The following is a 21450-nucleotide window of genomic DNA, read 5'->3' as shown; positions in this document are numbered from 1 at the left end:
CTCTCAACTCTCTACCATGAATCCTTTCTCAAATTTCACCGGCTCGAGCTCAAACCCTAACCAAAAACCGAACACCAACCCAAACCCGTGGGATCCGTCTCAAAGGTGGTGGGCTAGTTTACTCGCAAACAACAATAACCCTACCAACCCTTACTTTGTCAACCAGCATGTACCCGCAATGCCTCCAAACGTACAATCATTTCCAAACGATATGTTTTATCGAATGCCAATGTCGTTTATGCCTCCGCCACCCCAAACCCAAACACCCCAAACCCAAACACCCGAAACCTAAGTTGTCGAAACCCAGTTTCCCGAAACCCAAGGCGACGAACCCCTAGTTCGTTGCAAGCAAAGCCATAAAAAGAAGGTTGGTGCCGTTCAAACACCAACCGAAATGTACGACAGGAAAAGGTGGGATGACGATGAGGAAGCAGCGTTGGCGCAAGCGTGGATCGACTCATCCGAAGACTCGGTGTTAGGTGATGGTAAACGCACCACGATATTTTGGGCAAAAATACGTGATAAGTTTTTTGAGATAATGGATCGAGGTCGCTACCGTGGGGATGATTACATCTCCAACAAATGGAAGGCAATGATTTTAAAAATGAACCAATTATCCACAATTCACACTCGCCTTAAGAACAACAGAAAAAGCGGCACGAACGACGCCGACCTTCTTAAGGATATGATGAAACAATACAAGGGCCTTCATGGTCACCACTTCGGCATGGCGATGTTTGAAATTTGGAAGAAATGCACGAGCTCACCAAAGTGGCATCCGATCCCGACATCTTCACCGCGACCGTCCAAACGGTAAAACACAACGTCTACTTCGGCCGATCAATCGCCGTCTCAAGCCACGTCGGATGCTCGTTCTCAATTTAACTTAAACGAGATTGATCCCGATTTTCTTTTTGATGAACCGGATGAGTTGCCACGTCCGGTAGGAAGAGAAAGGGCCAAGGCAGCGGCTAGAGGTGGGGGTCTTCGTCTAGAACGACATCCTCGATGAGTTCTGACGTGAGCGCGCGGTTTGACAACTTGAAGCTTGCACTTAAAGAGTTTCGCGAGGAAAAAAAACACTCGAAAGAGGAACTCAAGATAATACACGAAGAAAGAAAAGCGATGCATGCGGAATACAAAGCCATGCATGAAGAAAGAAAGAAGGCTAAATCGGAACGGCAACGAGAGAAGGACTTTAAGCTCCTCGCAAAGGATCTCTCGCATCTAGATTCGGCCACGCGGGCGTTTTTGGAGAAAAAGAAAGAAAGGATAATGGCAAAATACGCAAACGAGGACTCGGACGCGGAAAATTAGTTGTATTTTTTTTTCTATTTGTATGTTTTTTTTTATGTTTTTTTTAGTTTAATTAAGTTTGATTTTTATTATTTAGTTTAATTTAGTTTGTATCTCAAAGTAATAGAGAGATCCTTTTCTTTTTCCGGTATGTAGCTCCGCGAACAAGGAGCGCATCATCAGAGCAGGGCATAGACAAGTCAATCTCTTATGAATGTGAAGGTAGTCCCTTCATTTCATTACTTAAAATTTTATTATTAAGTTATATTAAGTTTGTTAGTTTTATTAAATTTATAAAAAAGAAAACAAAAATTAAGGGGCTTCGAAGCCCCGTCACCATTGAGGGGCATCTTTGGGGTGGGGTTTGAAGCCCCCAGTGCACACGTGACGCTGACGTGACACTGGGGAGGGGCTTCGAAGCCCCTCACCATAGCGTATAGTCTTAGTGTTTGCACTTCAGCACTTCTCATCTAGAACAATGGTTTGTATTGATTTTAGAGCTCAATATTAACGGTTTTGTGATCTTGAGAATTGAGATTGCTATATGCGTGTGTTAGCTCTTCAGCCCCATGTATAAATAGCCCACTTAGGAATGGTTATATTATGCATGTAAGAGTGTTTTGTCTATTTGGAAACTTATTAAATTACTAAGATTGCTTTCAGTTGGAGCTTAAAGTTGAAGTAATTTGTAAAACAATTCATTTGAGTGTGAGTATTAAGATTACTTTCACCAATCTTAATACTTAGTAAAATCATTTTGTGTGTGTTCTAAGTGAAGAGCCCGATCGTAACAAAGGATATCAGAACCTGTGTGTTCGTAAAAAAAAAAAGGTGAACCCCTCACAAACTAATCATTGTTACAAAGAGTGATAACCTATCAACACCACAAGAATATTGATTATGTTTAGTTGTAGAACAACTCTTCTTTTTGCTCTTGATCATCTTGATCTCTCTTCTTCAATGATATTAAATATGAAGGAAGTTAGAGAGAGATTACTTAGATGTGTGTATTAAATTATGATCAGAAGGGGTGAAGAAGTGAGTTGAGCAAGAGACCAAACACATAACAAGGAAGATGTGGACGACCAATCCGCATCAAACTTGATTTTTGGGTTGCGAATGTTATGCACTGTGTTCACTAATTTTGTAACTTGTATCCATTTAGTTAGGCCATATCTTAAGATATTCAAAAGTATTCTTTGACTGTTACACACAAGCTTTAGATATTTCATCAAAATGGTAATATGACATTTTATATTTTGTAAAGTATGCATGATGCATTCCATTTTTATTTTTGGCTTAAACTCTTTTATGTTGTTTGTTGTCCCCAATAATAAAATACTTTGAAGATCGACTTTCCTCGTAATGTAGGTTTCACCTACTATTCATTTGAACTTCAAATATTTTAAAATCATTTTACAAAACTTTAGCTAAAACTTGGAAGGCGTCATGATTTTATAAAAAGCTCATAATTGTAAAAAAAGTTTTATCTTTGTTTAAGGTTGATTTTGCTATCTCTAATTTTACAATAAATTTATGTTGTGGCATTCAATCTTCATGAATGCATTTCTTTGATGCCTGCTTCCTTGGATGGATTCTTTAAGATCAATATGTTTGTTTGTATGATTGATAACCATTGTGACTTGAGAGAATTAATAAAGTGTATAGACATGTATTTGGTATGTAATCATCTTTAATAAACAAATAATTTCACAAGATTTATAATCTTAAATCTTGATCATTTTCAAAACAAAAGATTAATTAACATTTTTTAAGCTTTGTTATCACAAGTTTAATTGAAAATTAATAAAGTTATGTTTAAAGTTAAGTATTCTCTATTATTGTAAATAACTTTTGCATTTACATGTTCTTTAGTAGGTTAGATTATAGATATGTATGTACAAAATTCTCACAGTAGTTCATATTGATATATGAACTAGAAAACCATGGTATATAAATAAGGACTAACATATAAATTATAATAAAACAACACGTTGGTATCACACTTTGATTGATAGCCTATCGTTTATGAAAGTAACTACTTGTTCAATAATAGCCTATCGTTTGAGAAAAAAAAAATGTATCATATTACATACGACTCAATTAGAGGTGTAAATTCAAATTGGTTTAGGATACGAAATCACTTTTCAATCCGATCCACGAGTTAAAGTTAGTTCGAGAATATATATGCTGAAACAAGTTATAACCGGGTCGATTGGGTTTCATTGGATCTAATCCAAAACAGACTTTGAAACAGGTTTGGGTTAAACTGGTTCAATCCGATCTGAACCATTAGTTTGAAATTGATTTAAGAATATACATATATATATATATATATATATATATATATATATATATATATATATTCGGTCGTCCTCTACCCCCCCCCCCCTTCTATAGTCATGGTTGGAGATAGGAATTCTTTGAGAAGTAGGATTAAAGTTAAAGATTTTTAGGGAGAAATGAGCACCTTAAGGCTTCTATTTACTTTATTATAGTATGTGTATTATTATTATTTTATTATTACTATTATTGTTTTTATTAGTACTATTATTATTTTATGTCATTTACTTTATAATGCATCATGCATATTTATTACAGAGTTAAGGGTCTCTCTGGAAACCACCTCTTTATCTCGTTGGATAGAGGTACGGTGTGCCTACATCTCACCCTCCCCAGACCCTACTTATAGCTTTGCTGTTGGTGGGACTTAACTGGGTATGATTGATTGATATATATATAGAAACCGATTAAAACCTAATAGGTTTGGTTTCAAATCATCTGGATTTTTTACTTAAAAATCAGTTTCGAACTACTCTGGCTTAGGGTCGGACTAGTTTTGACTTTCTTTGACTATATACCAACCATTTTAAAACCTATCTGGTTAGATCCAACAAATCTGGCTTTGTAAACCTCTAAACTCAGTTGCTGAAAATAGCACATGAAAACCTATATACCATAAAGGACAATGAAGTTACATTTTTTCTGCTTTTAAATAAAAACTTTAATAACAAAAAAATCCGAGTACTTCATTAATTTTGGAGGGAAGAGATGGCATACTCATGCCTTATTGATCAAGCTAAATGCGACTATGAATGTGAGTACTATTTTTAACAACTGAATAATATTAAAACCGATTACTAGCAAGAAGCTATAAAAAAAACTCATGGTTCATGAGAGGATTTTGTAACACTCTACCTGACTAATGACGTTTATCTTCCTGTATCTATTAACAAACCACAAGAGCAAAAAATTTACATAGTACCGAAAATTGTTTTCATGGAGAATGTTTTTCTTCTGGAAGGCACAATCCTTTCTCAAACATTGCTACTCAGTAATAACCCTTAAGGTGTCAATTTTTTTAAAAGACTTTTATTATGTACTCGAATGCATATTCGTTGTCTCCATCATCATGATTCAACCCCAAACAAACCTTTCTTCTCCAATCAGTCCATCGCTTATTCTCTTGCATCAGTCCTCTAGTCATTGCTCTTCTATCTTATAAACCTACCAGTTTTTTTGGGCTAAATTATTAATGCTCTTTTCTTTTCGTAGTTGATATTCGTCACAAAATTTCCTTATAAAAACAAAGAAACAAGTGATTTTTTAAAAGCGCTTTCTCTATTTTCGATTGACAAGAAACCAGCAATCAAAATACTGAAGATGGTGGAGATTTCCATGCCAGTGTTGGAAAACTCCTAAACTTGGTTCATCTCTTATACTATAATACAAATGACTTCTGTCGAAGCATGAAATTAATCTGACCTGATCCATGACGATGTTTCCACGGATTTTCGAGATGAACGAACCACGTCTTGACCTTCTTCTCCGGTTGCTTGCGACCTGCAATGGCTTTTCGGGGGTGTGGAGGTGACTGCTAAGAAATCTCAAGGATCTCTTGTTTACAGACACAAAAATATGGTGGTGGCTCTTATTGAGCATGATCCTCTAATAAGGAGGTGGAGACCTCCTTATATAGAGAGCCTCATGGCCACCATCATGATACCCTAATGGGCCTAGCCCAGTTAGGGTTACCTCCACAAAACCCCCTCAGCCCAATAACATTGTATTAGTCCATATAATAAAATAAGCCAAAACATAATAAATTTAGGGTCGTAAAACCGGGTTTAATACCATACCCCTACAAGCCCCCCAAGTCCAGCGTTGCTCCTGGGCCCGCAAGCGTCTAGGTGGAGCGCTGGACTTTATGAGGTGTGTTAGGCCATGAGGCGGTTTTTTCCCTTTTCTTCGGCCTTGTCTTTATTGTCTGAGTTTTGGGAGGTTTTCTTCATGATGGTGACATGTTGCGGTCCTTGTGATGATGATGGTGCCCTGGCATAAATAAGATATAGCACGCATCATAGTGGCGCGAGGCCTGATAAAAGATGGAGCGCGCATCTCGATAATAATGTAACATAACTTGCGCGCGAGGCAGCTTATGAGTTATGAGAATAATAAAGCCTGCGCGCGAGGCGACTTACGGATCTCTGAGAATAATAAAGCCTGCGCGCGAGGCGACTTACGGATCTATAAGAATAATAAAAAACTGTGCGCGAGGCGACTTACGAGTTATAAGAATAATAAAGCTTGCGCGCGAGGCGACTTATGAGTTATAAGAATAATGAAGCTTGCGCGAGTTGCGTCTTACGAGCTATAAGAATAATGAAGCTTGCGCGTGAGGCGACTTACGAGCTATAAGAATAATAAAAGCTTGCGCGTGAGGCGACTTACGAGCTATAAGAATAATGAAGCTTGCGCGTGTTGCGGCTTACAAGCTATAATAATAATGAAGCTTGCGCGTGAGGCGACTTACGAGCTATAATAATAATGAAGCTTGCGCGAGTTGCGGCTTACGAGCTATAATAATAATGAAGCTTGCGCGAGTTGCGGCTTACGAGCTATAAGAATAATGAAGCTTGCGCGAGTTGCGGCTTACGAGCTATAAGAATAATGAAGCTTGCGCGTGAGGCGACTTACGAGCTATAAGAATAATAAAAGCTTGCGCGAGTTGCGGCTTACGAGCTATAATAATAATGAAGCTTGCGCGTGCGCGTAGACTGTGCGTCATGCGACGCGCGCAGATGTTGCATGCGCGTGAGCATAGGCTCTGGCTTGTGTTATGCGCCACGCGCAGATGTTGCATGCGCGTGCGCGTAGACTTTATGTCATGCGCCATGCGCAGATGTTGCGTGCGCATGCGCGTAGATTTTATGTCCCGCGCCACGCGCAGATGTTGCATGCGCGTGCGCGAAGACTTATATGTCATGCGCCATGCGCAGATGTTGCGTGCGCATGCGCGTAGACTTTATGTCCCGCGCCACGCGCAGATGTTGCATGCGCGTGCGCGTAGACTTATATGTCATGCGCCATGCGCAGATGTTGCGTGCGCGTGCGCGGAGACTGTGATATGTGTGAGCATGTGGTGCGTAAGCATATGTAATATGCGCGAGCATATGTGATGCGTGAGCGTATGATATGCGACTGCGCTCAAGCATCATGGTGGTGTGCATGTTGAACGGAGCGGAGCCGCGTTCGGTCTTGTATTCGGCGCGAAGCCGTATGGGTTTATGAGGATTCCCAACCTTTAAGTATGGCGCGTAGCCATATGGGATATTATGAGGATTCCCAACCTTAAAGTATGGCGTGTAGCCATATGGGATATTATGAGGATTCCCAACCTTTAAGTATGGCGTGTAGCCATATGGGATATTATGAGGATTCCCAACCTTTAAGTTTGGCGCGTCGCCATATGGGATATTATGAGGATTCCCAACCTTTAAGTTTGGCGCGTAGCCATACGGGATATTATGAGGATTCCCAACCTTTAAGTTTGGCGCGTAGCCATACGGGATATTATGAGGATTCCCAACCTTTAAGTTTGGCGCGAGGCCATATGGGATATTATGAGGATTCCCAACCTTTAAGTTTGGCGCGAGGCCATATGGGATATTATAAGGATTCCCAACCTTTAAGTTTGGCGCGTAGCCATATGGGATATTATGAGGATTCCCAACCTTTAAGTTTGGCGCGAGGCCTGATGCGCGCATGCACGGCGATGGAGTGGTGACTCGCGAGTGCGCGTGCATGGCGGAGGTCTCTTGCGCAAAACCCACATGGTGGTTTCCGCGGTGGTACATGCATGGCTGCGGAGTGAGAATCCGCGGGCGCGCGTACATGGCGGCGGAAGTCTGGTAATTTCTGGATCTGCAATTTAAGAATTAGATCTGCAATTTTAAACCTAAAATCCAGGTCTGTAATCTAGATCTAGATCTGTAAATCAGATCTAGATAGATCTGAAGCTCGGAGCAGATTTAAAACCATCACAGATCCGGAGACCTGATCATTCGAATCAGGCAGTTTCTTTTTGCACAGATCTGGAAGCCTCCTTTAGATCTATGGATCTTTTTGAGCTTTAATAGAACAAGCCTTGAAGCCTTTTTCTGTAAACTTCCAGATCTGGGTATTTCCTGGGAGAGATATGACAACCGAGAGGGAGATCGAAGGGTAGTTCGTTGCCGTCCCACGGATGGCGCCAATGTCGAAGCATGAAATGAATCTGACCTGATCCATGACGATGTTTCCACGGATTTTCGAGATGAACGAACCACGTCTTGACCTTCTTCTCCGGTTGCTTGCGACCTGCAATGGCTTTTCGGGGGTGTGGAGGTGACTGCTAAGAAATCTCAAGGATCTCTTGTTTACAGACACAAAAAAAAAGGTGGTGGCTCTTATTGAGCATGACCCTCTGATAAGAAGGTGGAGACCTCCTTATATAGAGAGCCTCATGGCCACCATCATGATACCCTAATGGGCCTAGCCCAGTTAGGGTTACCTCCACAAAACCCCCTCAGCCCAATAACATTGTATTAGTCCATATAATAAAATAAGCCAAAACATAATAAATTTAGGGTCGTAAAACCGGGTTTAATACCATACCCCTACAACTTCTAACACATTTAGCGTATAATATATAGCTGTGGGGCTGTATAAATCAGTTAAATAGGAGGACGGTTTAACAAATTGGCTTTATGCGCTGGTCTGCACCCGCTGGTCGTTGATGGTCTTCCCTCTTGCGTTGATGGTCATTCTGGACAACATGTTAAATATTTTTTTTATGACACGAGTGAACAACTAGCTAGGACTAAATATGTAAGTTCTGAAAAACTGGCAAAAATCATAATCTGATAAGTATTCTATGTGAACTGTCCGTGTAATTTTTCCAAAATATAAGTCTATTCATGATTTATAATTTGTATTATAATGTTTTATATAATTTGAATGCACGCTTGTCATTAGTCTACTTTTTCTTGTATTTTAGTATAAGTTTATTATTATCTTTTTATGTGGTTGGAAAACATCCACTCGAATAAAATATATAAATATGGACTAACATAATTATTAGAAAGCGTCGTATCACACTTTAAATAATTCTTATATTATCAATAGATGAATTGATATGGATGTGGTGAATGTAAGTACTACTTAGGCTGAGGGGTGTGGGGTTTCAGCGAGGGCGCGAGAGCCCATCCGCTCGCGCCCCGGGGCGTGAGCACCACACCACCGAGGCGCCTAAGTACTACTTAGGCTGAGGGGTGTGGGGCTTCAGCGGGGGCGCGAGAGCCCATCCGCTCGCGCCCCGGGGCGCGAGCACCACACCACCGAGGCGCCTAAGTACTACTTAGGCTGAGGGGTGCGGGGCTTCAGCGGGGGCGCGAGCGGATGCGCGAGCACCACACCACTGAGGCGCGAGAGGGGCGCGAGAGGGGCGCGAGCACGGGAACCAAGGCGGGCGCAAGGCCGGTAGCGGGAGGAAAATGGCGTAAAGGTGGCTTGGGAATGCGTGAAGGAGCCGTTGGGATGAAGAAAAGAGCCGTTAGGCTCTTTAATTTTATTAAAAAAAAAAAGTTTTTCCTCTATATAAACCTTACCACACCCAATATCACATACCACACCCAAAATCACATAAAATAATTACCACAACTTCAAAAAAAACCCAAAATCAACCCATCTTCTAAACCTTTTTTTAAAAACATGGCTGGAAATTGGTACCCAAACCTAGATTCAGATTATCTTGACGATTTATGGTCGTCACCGGACCAACCGATGTTTTATTCGGAGCCGCAACAATCATCCGGCTTTCAACCATCCAACATACAACCGTCTCCTAACTTTGTTGTTCCGGAGACACAAGAATCACACGGTGAAGCTGCGGGACAAAGAAGACGCGTCCACCGGAAAAAACAAGTTGCAACGGACGGGTCGGGTTCGGCTTCGACTCCGAGGACGAAACGGAAAACCACTCCGTGGTCATCGGATGAGAAGGAAGCCCTGTGTCGGGCTTGGATAGTCATTTCTGAGGATCGGCGTTGCGGTAATTGTTTTAACGTTTTTAAAAATGATTTTTAATAAAAAAGTTAAATAAAAAAGTTAAATGACTTACAAATTATTTATGCATTTTGCAGCCGACTACCAAAAGAGCAAGGTCTTTTGGACAAAGGTTAGGGAGACGTTCTATTCGCTCGTTGGGAGTACAGAGCGGAACGCCGATATGATTTCGGGTCGGTGGTCCGAAATCAGAAAATTTGTCGGCTTGTTTACTAATCTTTTCAACAGGAACGCCGGTCGTATGAGACCAAGTGGCAGTGATGATTTGGCGGTTTACAATTTCACTGTCGAAGAGTGGAAGCAGGAGTGTTTGCGGAGGTATGGGACGGTGAAGACGTGGGACGATGTAAAGTTGTGGGAGAGGTTGAAAAGGTGTTCCAAGTGGGTTGAGCTGGTGGCGCCGGACCATGATGCGGAAGTAGGGCCGAAACGGACTAAAACTAGTTCGTCTGGAGCGTATAGCACTTCTGCCGCGTCGGATTGCCGCGTTGGATTCGACCTAAACATTGCGGGGGAGGAAACGTCTTCACCGCCGAGGAGGCGGCCATTGGGACGGGACGCCAAGGGGAAAAAACCGGCTGAGGGGGGAGCCGTAAACATCGTCGATCTTGTTGAATCCCTCAATAAATTCAACAAAACCATGGAGGTGGTCTCTAATGACAAAAAGGAAAAAAGTCGAATGAGAGATTTGGACTTCCTTACAAGAGACTTCAGTAACCTAAATCCGGTCGATCAAATGCTGATGGAAAAGCAAAAGGAACGTATCCGAAAGAGGTTGATCGAAGAAGACCAAGCCAAAGAATAAGAATAATGTTTTTTTAGTACTTTAATTTTTATTTTATTTTTAGATATTAATGTTTTTTTTAATGTGTGTTTTTTTTAATAATTTATGAGTTTTTTTTAATAATACGTTTTTTGAATATATTTATAAAAAAATAAAAAAAAAATCCGCTGGAGCCCCTGCTCGCGCCCCTCCACACCAGGGCCAGGGGCTCCAGCGGGGGCTCCAACACCCATCTTATCCAGTTTCTCTCTCTGCCACACGTCACAATATTATTGGCTGGAGCCCCCACTCGCGCCCCCGTTAGAGCCCCCCACACCCCTCAGCCTTATCATAGTACTCTATTGTTTTTTCTTTTTTTAAAAAATATTAGCTTCCGTCCCATTAAAAATGTGTATATCTTTTTTATTATTTGTTCAATTACAAATGTTCATATTCAAAATTTATTAGTCAATTTTCAAGTTTACCCTTAAACACATACAACTAAACAATATTGATGGACCCAATTTTTAAAGGCATTATTGTCATTTGGTAAACAAAAAAAAATCATTCAACCTCTCTTGAACTTTATGTTTTTCAAACCATGACACTTTTAATGAGGCGGAGGGAGTATTATATTACATACAACTCAATTAGAGACAGACATTTAAGTATGTTCGGTTTTAAACCAATATGAACTTCTCCACTTGTAAAATTGGTTTTGTACTGATTCGGTTTGGGCTAAACCAGTTTTGACTTCGCTTGACTTGATTAGAGTTTTAAAATCAATCCGGTTTAACCAAAATTCCAGTTTTATGCACAGAGTTAATTGCTAAAAACTAGTACATGAAAACTTAATACAACAATATATATATTAAAGGGGTCTGCTAGAGATACACCATTTGAGCAATTTACACACCATTCTCCCATCTAATCATAGGCCTAATACGCAACGTATGCTGACATACGCAACATATAGAATATTAACTTAAGTTAGTCAAATCAAGGAAGCCATACGATCATATGGAAAACCATACGAGTCATATGCTATTGAAACAATACAAGCCATATTCTTTTGTATACAGTTCGTATTATATGGAAGACGAGACGTATAAGATTTCATACGAAGCATGTAAATCTAACATAAACATATAAACCGTATAAGAAAGAATACAAATCGTATGCATGTAGGTGTTTGAAAAATCATGAAAAGTAATCTATACAAACTGTATAGGAAATAATACGAAACGTATGACGGAGAATCTTTAAAATTGTACAATTACTTTTGCATGAAGCGTGAAACGTGTTAGGTATAAAAAGAATCTTTAATCCATCAATCTCTCACATATATTTATGTGTAATTGATTCTTTGACCATATTGTAAGACGAATATTAGGTATAAAAAAAATCTCTCAACCATCTAAATTGTGTGATCTCATAGCGTTTTTTACCCACTTACTTCTTTGAACGAGATAAATCTAACAATGAAGTCTGTGTATATTTTACTCACTTCTTTCTCCCCCCTTCATCCCTTCCAAATGTTGTTAAAAATATTACCAACCTAAATTTATTTTTCCAATCACATTGATAAATTTCATTGATGAAATTCATAATTTTGAAGAAAGTTTTGTGGAATCTGATGAATCTTTCGCCACCGTTTTTGTGGAATCTGGTCATTTTTTCGCAACCGAACAGGTACAGGTTTTCTATTCATGTTTGTATTACGTTATCCTGTTATTAACAAAAATGAATCTTATTTTAGGTGTTTATGTGTTTCGATGAGTTGAAGCAATGGGCGTATAAAACCGGACTTAACAATGGCTATCTGATAGTGACCCAAAGGTCTAAGACAAATGTTGCTAGCGACAAGAACAAAGTGTTTCTTAGATGTGATCGTGGTGGTGTATACAAGGGGAAGGCAACTGTCAGACACGTTGGTGGTACCAAGAAAATCAACTGTCCATTTCAGTTGATTGCAAAGTACCACAAAGAGGAAGATGGTTGGAAACTAAAAGTTGTGTGTGGTACACATAATCATCCGCCTGCAGTATATATGGAAGGTCATGAATTTGCAAAGAGGTTGAACTCTGCGCAAAAAGTTTTGGTTAAGGATCTGACAAACCAGAACGTGGATCCCCAAAACATTATATCAATAATAAGAAAGCAGGACCCTTGTTGTGTGTCTACGGTAAAAAAATGTATACAACGAACAACAAAGGCAACGAGTATCCCTCCACGGAATAAGTCTCCGATGGAGGTTCTTTTCACACTCCTGGCTAATGTAGGTGATGATGATGCTAGTGGTGTTGATGATGATGATGATTTTGGTTATGAAGATAGTTTTGGTGATGGTAGTGATGGGGATCATGGTTTATGATGATGCCTAGTATGATAAATGCCCAATTTAGCTATTATGGTTTATCTTTTAAAGTTGACGCACATAAACGTTATCTTTTTTTTTTTGTATGTTTGGATTCTAGTAATTTGGATGGATGTAGTAGTAATTTCCTTTTCAAACTATGTTGGGGTTTGATGAATGTTAATGTTTATATTTTTATGTATTTGTTATACAACTATGTGAGTTTAGTACTTAGAAATGTTCATGGTTTCGTCTTTTTTAGGTCAAACCCAAAACCGACCCAAAGTCTTCACAATTGAATGAACATGGCCTATGTTCGTGTTCATTCATTTAGTTAATGGAACGAAATTCCTTGCTCATGTTCGTCATATATTAAACGAGCAGACATCATCGAACGGCCCGCCAAACATTTCGTCAAACATTTGGTTCATTTACAGCCCTAGTTAGGTTACACTTTGTTCTCCAGTAGAAGCAGGCTGCAAAATTCATTGACATAAAAGTAATTATTTAAAGGGATTTGTGGAATTAGTGTTCTAGTGTTCTTGAATTCAAGCTAAATCATTATCAAATTCATTTAAACCATAATTATTGTCCGGTTTATTCATCTTTAGATGTTAGTTATATCAATAGTTGATCACTGGTTCATGATTTCAGATTTTACCAAATAAACCATATTTACTAACTGCAAAATATTATTATTTGCAGTTGAACCAAAAAGGATCTGGTCCTGGTGCAAGAAGCTCACATGCAATCACTATTGTCGGAGACAAAGCTTACGCCTTTGTTTTAGACGGTTGTTACAAGTAAAACTTATTTTGTTACACATTCAAATACGAATTGTATACATTTTAGATGATTCGTATTTAAGCTATACGAAATGTATCCTTTTTATATGAAGCGTTTATTAATTTTACTTAAAAGTTGTTCATATGAATCGTATGCTTTTCATATTATTCGTATTGTTTATACAAAAGTCATATGAACCGTATAACATTACATACGAAGCGTATTACGTCTGAAAAGTATTACAGCATACTGGTCGTATGCTAAGCATACGAAACATATACTGAATGGTGTGTAAATATGCCTAGTTAATAGGTATAGATGGTGTGCCTGTAGAGTTTGCCATATTAAAAACCTATAAAGAAAACTAATGTTATAATTTAAAAAAGAATAAATTAAAAGATTTTAATAACAAAAAAAATCCGTGCATTATGTAAATTTTGATGGAGAAGCTAGCATGACCACTGATTGACTTATTGCTCATGCTCATGCTCATGCTCATGCTCATGCTCATGCTCATGCTCATGCTCATGCTCATGCTCATGCTCATGCTCATGCTCATGCTCACGCCCATGCATCTAGAAGTCCTTAATTTCAAATCATACAAAATTGCCATCAAATAAAGTTCCTTCTATTTTAACACACAAACGGGCAATTTAAGCCATTCCTTTACAATGACACCCCGTCTTCACACACACACATTTCACACCCAATCTAGTGCCTAACAAAGCATGTTTGATATCAAACCTAACCTCAATTCCACAACATGTTGAATGAACACCCAACTCATAACTTAAATCACCACACCAATCACCGATACATGAATAATGATGGTGGTAGTGGTTCTGGTCGCGGAGGACCAGCTGGAGGTGTCCAGTTTAGGTTAGAAGCAACAGACCAAGACTCAGAGGTCTGTTCGCCTCCGCTATGGGGGACTTTTAGTCCCCCAGATAGTCCGTTTGGGGAAATTTCACCGGCATCCAGAGCTCAAGCCATTGCTCGAGCTCAACAAGAATTGAGGGAGATGGTGGAGGAAATGCCGGAAACATCCTACGAGTTAACGTTGAAAGATATTGTTGAACAAAGAAGAGAGTTGAGACAAAGCATGGAGGAAGGTGAAGAAAGTAAAGGGTGGTGGTTAAAGAAAGACGGCAGTGTGAGACGGCAAGAGAGTAACAAAACCAGGAGGGTTATTATGAACAATGGAAGTATGAATAATAACAAAGGCCTTTTAATTAATATGTTTTACCCTTCATTGAGTGGATCAAAGAAGAAGTCCGTTGTAAAATCTGTTTCGAAGTCAGATATACGAGACCAATCCGGAGATAGGGAAAGTATTGGGATTACTAGTAGCAGCAGTGGCAGTGGCAGTAGCAGTGCCAACAGTGATCATAGCGACAGGTATAATAATTTCTTCCTCTGTGTAAACGGAAAATGATTAACATGTATGCACTACAAGAAAATACACATGTAGAGACCAAGTGCTTTTGGCCTGTAGGGACAACATGTTGTCTCTATAGGCCTCCAAAGGCTCCAGGGACGACATGTTCCCACAAGTTTTGTCACTAGAGGCTCGTACCGACAGATTCTTAGGTCGTCTCTATAGGTGTCGTCTCCATAGATAAACTTTTAGTGACGACATGTCCTCCCAATAAGCATATAATAAAAAAATATATTTTCAGTCTATAAGAACAACATGTCGTCCCAATAGATTTGAAGTAAATAAAAAAATAAAAATTCTGGAAATTTTGTAGGAACGATATGTAGTCCCTATAAGTTTTATGTGAAAAAAAATATTTTAACCATGTTGTCTCTATAGGTCTTAAAAAAATTAAAAAAAAATCCAGTTTTTAAACCAGAAAATCCCAATAAATCAAACAAATTTAAACCTGCTAAAACACTACAAACCCAAATATAACAAATCACTTCAACCAAATAAGATGTTATAATGGAAATAATATAATTTTCAGGTCAATAAAACTATATTAGATACACAATCAATATACAATATCATTTGTGATTTATCTACAATGAGAAATAGAAATTATGAAAACTCACAAGTACATATATAATGATATAGATTTCTCACCCTTGAATAAGCCATTAGGCGTCTTGTATAATGCAACAAGACTGGTGAAAGTTCAACTTCCATCTTCTGTCATTTTGTGCGCAATAACTTCCGCTTGCAGAAAATGAGTTTCTCTTGTTGGCACAAGTGGGAATAGCATTTGAGTTCAGCATACATCTGTTCAAAACAAACAAAATACTATAATTCAACCAATATTGGTCAAACTAACCTCTATCTAAAAAGCTTCTTTGCAAAACTATAATGAGAGCACTGCAAAACTAGCCTCTGCCTAAAATGCTTCTTTGGTTTAACCCGTGTGTTGCTGCGCGCTACGACAGGCGTGTAAGTTTCTATATAAACATGGATCGATGCTTTCTTATAGTAAATGTTGATGTCTTGTCCTTTTTTGTCACACCCGTAATCTGTTAGATGTGTGTGCTCATTTTATAACCTCTAGTTAATTACTTCAAAGTGTAAAGGAAACAAATTGAAACCTGTACGCACCTTGGTATTCTACTTAATGCACCTTGGTAGTCTACTACCTACACACAATAAAATTATAATATCAAACATTGATATTCTACTACCTATACTATAACTTTATATTAGCACTTTTTACCTCCCATGTTATGCTGCATGTAGTGGCAGTATTGAGTTTTTGTTAGGAAATTGTCTTATTAGCCTGCAATTCATCAAATTACAGTCAAATTTAATTAGAACTTTCTGTTAGCGGAATCCAGTATCATAATCGTTGTCATCGTAATTGTGTGTTTAAATTGTATGTTCATATAACAGTTAATGCACAAAATGATAGACCAAAAATGGATATTATTGAATAATATAATATGTTGGTTACATAATCGTTTGCAATGGTTTCATATATATACTAAACGAAATGGTGTGTTGATGATGGTTACACCGTTTGACGGTCTTTAATAACCGTTTATAACGGTAAGCACCCAGCCATCCACCGTGTCTATCTAACCTAAGGTTAAGAATAACCATAATATCCTAAGTGTTACAAATACAAATAATAACGATATAATATAATAATATAGTTTAGCTTGTAATATTTAATACCTTCATCAAGTACCTCCTCATTAGTAAGAGTGATCAATCTAATTTTGTCCAAAAGCTTACATGATTAGTGAGAAACTACAACTCTGCATAAGTTAGCAGATTTAATGGCTATAACAAATTGTAACATAATAAAAAAAACTAAATAACACATAAACAACAACACTACATCACTTACTCTTAACAAAATTAGGCAAACCCACATAAATTCGTGAACCTTCACTCAGCGTACACCCCACTTAACACCACAGTTTAATAACCTCTGCACACTACAAAACCCAAAAAAAAAAACCATAAAGTAATCAAATTCAAACTAAACAAATTATTAAGGTAAATCAGAGAGTAACATATAGAAATTAACAACCTGTCCAGAATGACAATACCAAACTCGCACCATCTCGTCTTGACTCACGGTATACAAGTTAGTTGACCCGGTGGGTAGTGTGATACCACGAGCAACCTACAAATTAGTTAGTTAAAAACAGATTCAAGGTTTTAACAAAATGCAAAATCAGCAATAATTGAATTAAAAAACAGAAGATAACAGTTAGCTAGACGTTTATTACCTCAGATAATAACTCAAATCAAGATAGCAACCAACGAAATGTGACACATCAGCCATACTCAAGAAAACACGATGAATAAGGCAAGCTTAGGCTTACCTACGGGTCGCCTCAAGAAACAGAACCCGACAACACCTTTAGTCTTAAACCAACTGGAAAGGCAGCCGGCATGTGGACGCCATGAATGACGTGAGGAATGGTGGTGAAGATGTTGGAGGGAAAAGAGATAAGGATGGATTTTGGCGCTGATTTGGGTAAAACAAGAGGGGGAAATTCTGAAAATTTGATTTTTACCAGTCTAACTCTATAGGGACAACATACTTAATTCATTTATTTCTTAAAAGTTAAAACAATCCAACAAAAAGATAATTGTACTTTGAATTAAATTAGATAAGATTTTGTTTATGTTCTCGACCGTTAGGTTTTTTCGAACAAAAGGGCAGTTCATGAACACTTTATCAAACAAAATTTTGTGTTCGTGTTTATTCGTTAAATAACTGTTCATGTCCATTCATTATTTTTATAAACACGTTACACAAGCTACCTCCTCGTTCACTTTATCCAACACGATTTCTTTCACGTCTTGTTCAGTTATGATTACTATCACGGTCACATCTTAATCATCTGCTTCCGTACATTCTTCTTCTACCACAATTTCCCTCATCATCTATATTCCAAATCATAGTAAATGATTCTAAGGTTGCCTTCAATTAATTCGACTGTGGCACTACTTCGCAACTTATCCACTAACAGGAGCCTACTTGAAACCATTCATCTAAAAAGTTTGGTTTTGATTCGATGACGGGTGCATATTTTCGTAAAACCTCGGCCATATTCGTCTCCACGTCCTAGATTCTATTTCTCTAATAACAAACATGCTTATTGCTCGTTAGGTTGCTGACCGTCTTTAGCCATATGCCATTTTCATCAACAAATATTGCACCTATACGGAAGTCGCTTCGTTTATATTCTTGATTATTTTTCTCTGATCTATCTGTCAACTTTCACGCCACTTTTGCCAACTTTTAAAAGTTGAAGGACCAAAGGCGTTCCCAAAATAATTAGAAACCAACACCCAAATACGTACGACAAGATTCTTTAGAGTTGTCATCTCAGCCTATGTTTCGTTATTTATTATCGGGGCGGTCATGTTTCTTGTTATCCTAGTACGTACCCCTGTCTTTCTCACCATTACAGTTCTGATTGTAATGGAAACGATCATTCTTCTTATACTTGACATACAAGGTTTCGATCTCGGTTTTAATCGACACCCGGCTAACTGTTTTAATGTAACATCCTGAAACTTTCACGCTACTTTTGCCAACTTTCAAACGTTGAAGGACCAAAGGTATTCCCAAAATAATTAGAAAGCAACACCCAAATACGTACGACAAGAACCGGTACGAAAAACGAGAAAATAATTTTCAGTTGGTTGTCGTGCATCGCAACTGATAAAACACAAGACCATCGTGATACGCAGTGGGTATGAATATATCTGAAAAATTGGCGGTGTAGCGCTACGCGATGAACTTACCGAAATGGGCAGTGTCACGCTTCTTGTCTCATGAGGATATTTCAAACTATGTAATACTAGGTTGGGTCTCCCACCCTTGGATAGCTGTAACAAAGTTGTGATACTCTAGCCTTAAAAGTGGATGAGTATCAGCTTCACACGAGCATCACTAACTTAAGACTATGGATCGAGTTATCCAATCTCGCGCCACAGATTCTTGACTTTGTGAAAGTATTGTGAAATCAGGAGATCTCATTGGGAAACCGTCATCAACTCACCTTCTACTAGTTCTAGTTGAGCATCATTCTTCTTCGTGAATAAGGTTTCTAGACTAGTGTATCCCATACTTACTTTGGATATTCGAGTTCTTGAGTGTGGTCAATGGTTTTAGATTACTTGTATGATTCAATCGAACATACACAAACACATAGTCATGAAAGACGAACACTTAACACATTCAGATTGCTGGTTTAATTCAATTGAACATCTTTAGTTATGTCTAATGTTATGTGAATTTTTTATAAAGTTGTTGATATTTACCAATCAACTAATAACAAAAAACGATTTATTATAAAACCCTTTAGAGACGATTACCGTCTTTATAGTTTATATGATAAATATTTTTTCTATTAAGTTTGAAAATATTAATTTGGTGGATTGGTGGGAAATTTTAGCGCCTAAATTTCACTAGTCAAACTTTTTAGAAACGACATGTTGTCTCTATAAGTTTCAGTATATATTTTTTTTAATAAAATCTCAAAAGATTAATTTGGCCTATAGAAACAACATGTTGTCTCTACAGAGTAGATTATTTTTTAATATTGTTTTTTCCGAAATGGTGGGAAATTCTACCGCTTAATAAATACAAATTTTTTTCACTTAAACTTTATAGGCACAACTTGTTGTCTCTACAAGTTATAATATTTTGATATTTTTTTATTTTTCTTTTATTTTGATCATTATTAAAAGAAAATCATAAAATATATATGAATATAAAATGTTGTAGAGACAACATATTGTCTCCACAAGTTATAGCATTTTTTTAATATTTTGTTTTCATCAAACTTGAATTAAGGAAAATAAAAAAGAAATTATTTTTACCCTATGAAGACCACATGTCCTTTCTATAGAGTTACCAAACTTAAAAACAGGAATATCCTATAGAGACAACATGTTGTTCCAATAGTATAAACTATAGAAACAATTTGTGTAGTCCCTATAAGTTTCGTCCCTACATGGTATTTTTCCTGTAGTGATGGTTGGGCCATGGGTTTTCTCAGTTATGAGTTTCCGGCCTTGATCTGTGTAGATAAGTCGTTAATTATGTTCTGATATTAGGGATAGAAGGGTAATTCCGAGTGTCTTGAACTTTGCGGATAACAAAAAAATATATCATCCATGGTTAGTTACTTGTACCGTATAAGTATGTGATTAATTAAGTCATATATGGTTTCATTTTAAAAATATTTGTGTGATGGAAATTTTTTATTTTCTTAAATGAGTTAAAACCCGTAAATCAAAATGGCCGAAACTCGTATTTAGACACAGAGAATATTATTAAAAAAGCTAGATTGATGTGATGACACGCGAAATAAATTCAAAATCATTTAACTTTTTCAACAAGTATTTAAAACAATTAATTTGTTACATAAAAATAATTACGAGTTAAGATCAAATACAAATAAAATTAACATGCTAAATGTGCGAACCAAATAGTGTAGTTATATATACAAGTAGTGCAATTAAACTAAATATAAAACACTGCATACAAAACATAATTATACTACTTGTATATATAATTACAGTATTTGATTCGCATATTTAATATAGTTTTTTAGTTTGTATATTAACTTCCCATGCTAGAAGCATCCGTAATGCATGGTTCAAACATGCATTCATGTATAGTACTATTGTCACGTAATTTTACTTTAGTTTGTAAATATCATTATTTTCTATTTACAAAACTCATATATACATTTATTCGCACAACTATTTCCACTTATTTTACATTATTAATACTTAATGATCGACCTCTTTTTATAGTTCATTGTCATCATTCATAACGTTTATGGCTCACCGTTCTTTTGTGACCTTAAAAAATGCCGACTTTGAAAGACATTGTGGGTAGTCTAATTAGAAGCAAACACATATATTAATAGTAAAGAATACAAATTGATTTAAGAAAACATATTTAAATTTTAATACTCATGAAAGATGTTGACTACGAGTATGCTGAGGCTTATGGATTTTGTAAGGTTCTAGCATTTGTCAACAATGGTTTATATTCTATATAAATACTGTTTTCTCGGGTGACACGTGTGTATGCATGTACAATGAGGTAGGCAGTCATGGTTTGAATACCATTAATTGATTTTTTTTACATTGAATAATATTATTATAATAAAGTGATGTTTGTAATGAATGAAACATGAATGCAGCAGACAAAGTGATTGCAGTCATGGATGTTCCTCATTATTCTCCTCAAAGAAGAAGAAAACGAAGAGAAAATGATTATAAAAAAAAAGGTAGAAAGAGGTTTTATCATTCACTTCTTGGGGAGAAGATTATTAATTATGTTGTGACTCAAAAGAAAGGTATATATATCTTCATAATGTGTTTCAAATCACTAATTAACAATTAGAAACT

At 37.4% G+C, this 21450-nt stretch overlaps 2 protein-coding genes across 2 annotated transcripts; both read left to right on the top strand.

Moving 5' to 3' along the window:
- The first annotated feature begins 394 nt into the window (after positions 1 to 394).
- LOC143568765 (glutathione S-transferase T3-like) lies at positions 395 to 817 on the top strand. The gene has a single exon (XM_077054831.1). It carries the CDS (start codon positions 395 to 397, stop codon positions 815 to 817), a length of 423 nt encoding a protein of 140 aa, XP_076910946.1.
- A 10228-nt stretch (positions 818 to 11045) lies between these two features.
- On the top strand, positions 11046 to 13607 carry LOC143568764 (uncharacterized). Its single transcript, XM_077054830.1, has 4 exons — positions 11046 to 11112; positions 12063 to 12136; positions 12204 to 12629; positions 13506 to 13607. Exons 1-4 carry the CDS (start codon positions 11046 to 11048, stop codon positions 13605 to 13607), a joined length of 669 nt encoding a protein of 222 aa, XP_076910945.1.
- Positions 13608 to 21450: the final 7843 nt, after the last annotated feature.

The sequence above is a fragment of the Bidens hawaiensis genome, unplaced genomic scaffold, assembly GCF_021521415.1.
Source record: "Bidens hawaiensis isolate Kalapana, Puna unplaced genomic scaffold, B.hawaiensis_p1.1 tig00024226_1, whole genome shotgun sequence".
Lineage (NCBI taxonomy): Eukaryota > Viridiplantae > Streptophyta > Magnoliopsida > Asterales > Asteraceae > Bidens > Bidens hawaiensis.
This window is presented reverse-complemented; position numbering and strand designations above follow the sequence as displayed.

What these genes read in the sequence shown, in the direction of transcription:
- LOC143568765 (XM_077054831.1), top strand. Translation starts at nt 395, where the DNA reads ATGTACGACAGGAAAAGGTGGGATGACGATGAGGAAGCAGCGTTGGCG.
- LOC143568764 (XM_077054830.1), top strand. Translation starts at nt 11,046, where the DNA reads ATGACACTTTTAATGAGGCGGAGGGAGTATTATATTACATACAACTCA. An exon ending in ATTTTTTCGCAACCGAACAG is followed by an intron (nt 12,137 to 12,203) that starts GTACAGGTTTTC and finishes ATCTTATTTTAG; the next exon opens with GTGTTTATGTGTTTCGATGA. An exon ending in ACCCTTGTTGTGTGTCTACG is followed by an intron (nt 12,630 to 13,505) that starts GTAAAAAAATGT and finishes TATTATTTGCAG; the next exon opens with TTGAACCAAAAAGGATCTGG.